Source organism: Penaeus vannamei, chromosome 38 (assembly GCF_042767895.1).
Source record: "Penaeus vannamei isolate JL-2024 chromosome 38, ASM4276789v1, whole genome shotgun sequence".
NCBI classification, from domain to species: domain Eukaryota; kingdom Metazoa; phylum Arthropoda; class Malacostraca; order Decapoda; family Penaeidae; genus Penaeus; species Penaeus vannamei.
This window is the reverse complement of record NC_091586.1, coordinates 10,148,041-10,150,540: the sequence shown is the minus strand read 5'-3', so window position 1 is coordinate 10,150,540 and position 2,500 is coordinate 10,148,041. Positions and strand designations below refer to the sequence as shown.

General features: G+C 43.2%; 2 protein-coding genes across 2 annotated transcripts in view; one reads left to right on the top strand and one right to left on the bottom strand.

Moving 5' to 3' along the window:
- Positions 1 to 2,500, top strand: part of LOC113819266 (actin-2, muscle-specific) — a 201,253-nt gene that overhangs the window by 53,895 nt on the left and 144,858 nt on the right. The window lies entirely within an intron of this gene.
- The window catches only part of LOC113803355 (uncharacterized), a 10,377-nt gene that overhangs the window by 5,362 nt on the left and 2,515 nt on the right, over positions 1 to 2,500 (bottom strand). The window contains exons 5-8 of the mRNA XM_070115791.1: positions 1,594 to 1,708; positions 1,307 to 1,449; positions 819 to 1,101; positions 172 to 289 (exon numbers count right to left, since the gene is read on the bottom strand). Coding sequence (XP_069971892.1) covers positions 172 to 289; positions 819 to 1,101; positions 1,307 to 1,449; positions 1,594 to 1,708 — 659 coding nt within the window. The remainder of the gene's footprint in view (positions 1 to 171; positions 290 to 818; positions 1,102 to 1,306; positions 1,450 to 1,593; positions 1,709 to 2,500) is intronic.

The window sequence follows — 2,500 nt, the reverse complement described above, 5'->3', positions numbered from 1 at the left end:
ACGTCGCAGGTTCACGAGTGACAAAGTGGGATTCTCTGATTATCTATACTGGAACTACTAAGGAAAACAGCGAAATAGTCACGAGTTGTCTCTAGATAGGAGAGGTGAACCTTGAGACAACACCGACAACACTTGACTTAAGACACTTGAATTAGGACACTGCAGATTCACTGCAGAACGACGAGAACAACGAGAAACTCGAAATCTTCACCATAATTAAGAGGATGAGTGATGAAGACGGCGATGAAGGTCGTAGATCTCCTAAACGCCGACTCGACGCATAAAAGGACTATGATGGATAAGAATCTGATGATAGCGAACCATATAAGAAACAACATAAATATGTAGGCTCTTAGATTAATAAACCATGCCTCTTTTATTTCACATTTGTTAATATTGTCTTACATAAGGGCGAAGCCCTAAAGGCACACACATACATACTTACACACACACACACACACAGACCACCTCTTGTGCGTCCGTCTCAGGCTCAAAGACCACCTCTTGTGCGTCCTTCTCGGGCTCATAGACCAAAGATTTACCTTTCTAACCTCAGCTAGAAAGTGCTGTGTGTCCAACTGACCAGCGAGCATCTATTCAGCCAGCGAGTGTTCCAATCTGGAAGGCTCATTGAATTGTTGTGGCATGGCTAGCTTAGGGTCGACGGAGAAAATCCTCTTCGTTTCAGGTGAAACTTTCTCAAATTCTCGGGGAGTGACTCCAACCCTACCTTTAGTTGATCGGCAATCAGTTGAATATCACTGTACTACTGGTTTCCAGAGAGGTTTGAGAAGAAAGTCCTTGTGACATCATAATACACCTCCTCAGGCTCGTGGACCACCTCCTCTTAGCTTTCTTCTTGGGCTCATAGACCACCTCTTGAGCATCCATCTCGGACTCATAGACCACCTCTTGAGCGTCTTTCTTGAGCTCATAAACCACCTCTTGAGCGTCCTTCTTGGGCTCATAGATCACTGGGGCCTTCTCGGACTCATAGACCACCTCTTGAGCATCTTTCTTGGGCTCATAGACCACCTCTTGGGCGTCTTTCACTGGCTCATAAACCACCTCTTGTGCGTCCTTCTCGGACTCACAGGCCATCTTTTGGACATCCATCTCAGGCTACTGGATTGTCCCAGGCTCCTCAGGCCCTACCGATATCACTACGGTGATGTCACTTATGGTCTGTCCATCATCTGAAGTGCATGTCTTGTGCGTTCTTCTCGGGCTCATAGACCACCTCTTGGGCTTCTTTCTCGGGCTCATAGACCACTTCTTAGGCATCCTTCTCGGGGTCATAGACCACCTCTTGTAAGTCCTTCTCGGGTTTATAGGCCACCTCATGGGCGTCCGTCTCGGGCTCATTGACCACCTCTTGGACGACCTTTTCGGACAAAATCGTTACAACAGAAGTGAACCTAGAGGCAACTTTGACAACACCTGACCTCTCTGAAGGAGAGACGGATCACGGAACAATTACTATTCCTGGAAAAGTCTTCATACTAACTTCTTGTCAACCAACACTGAAGATTCACTGGATTCACTTAAAGATGACATTTTGGAAATTCGATAAGAACTCGAGAAGGTCTTCACCATAATTAAGAGGATGAGTGATGAAGACAGCGATGAAGGCCGTAGATTTCCTATGCGCCGATTCAACGCAGAATGATGGACTATGAAGGATAAGAATCTGATAAAAGCGAACTGTCTAAGGAACAACATAATTCTGTAGACTCTTAGATAAATAAACCAATGTTTGTATAACATGCCTCTTTTATTTCACATCTGATGACATTGTGTTACATAAGGGCGAAGCCCAAAGGGCGCAATGCGCCCGCGAGCGAAACAAGCAAACCCCGCTGGGTAAGCAACCTGCTGTAGCCAGGTGCGGCGCAGCCTCTGCTTGATATATATATATATATATATATATATATATATATATATATATATATATATATATATATATATATATATATTGTGCACTTCAGATGATGGACAGACCATGTGTGACATCACCGTAGTGTATTGATATGTAAATACATATATATACATACAAGTATATATACATATATATGTCTATATATATATACACCCAAATACGTGTGTTTGTGTGTGTGTGTATGTGTGTGTGTGGTGTGTTTGTATATATCTACATATATCTATATGTACACACACACACACACACACACACACACACACACACACACACATTTATCTCGATCATCTGCTGTTATCCTAGACTTTCCCGTTACTTTCCATTCCCTCCCGAGCTGCCGTGGCCAATATCGTTTGTGCGCTTCACTGGCGACAAGAGTGAAAGCCGAATTCCTTCCAAAGACATGGGCAGATATCAGTCAAATCTCGTCTTTAGGCGTCATTTCCAAATTTACTCATGCTGAGTTACTCAGTTTTCCAAAGGATACCCGACGAATTATGTGAAATCAATTACTTCTCACAATGAAAAACCCTTTATGATCTGAATTACATAAAAACAATATTA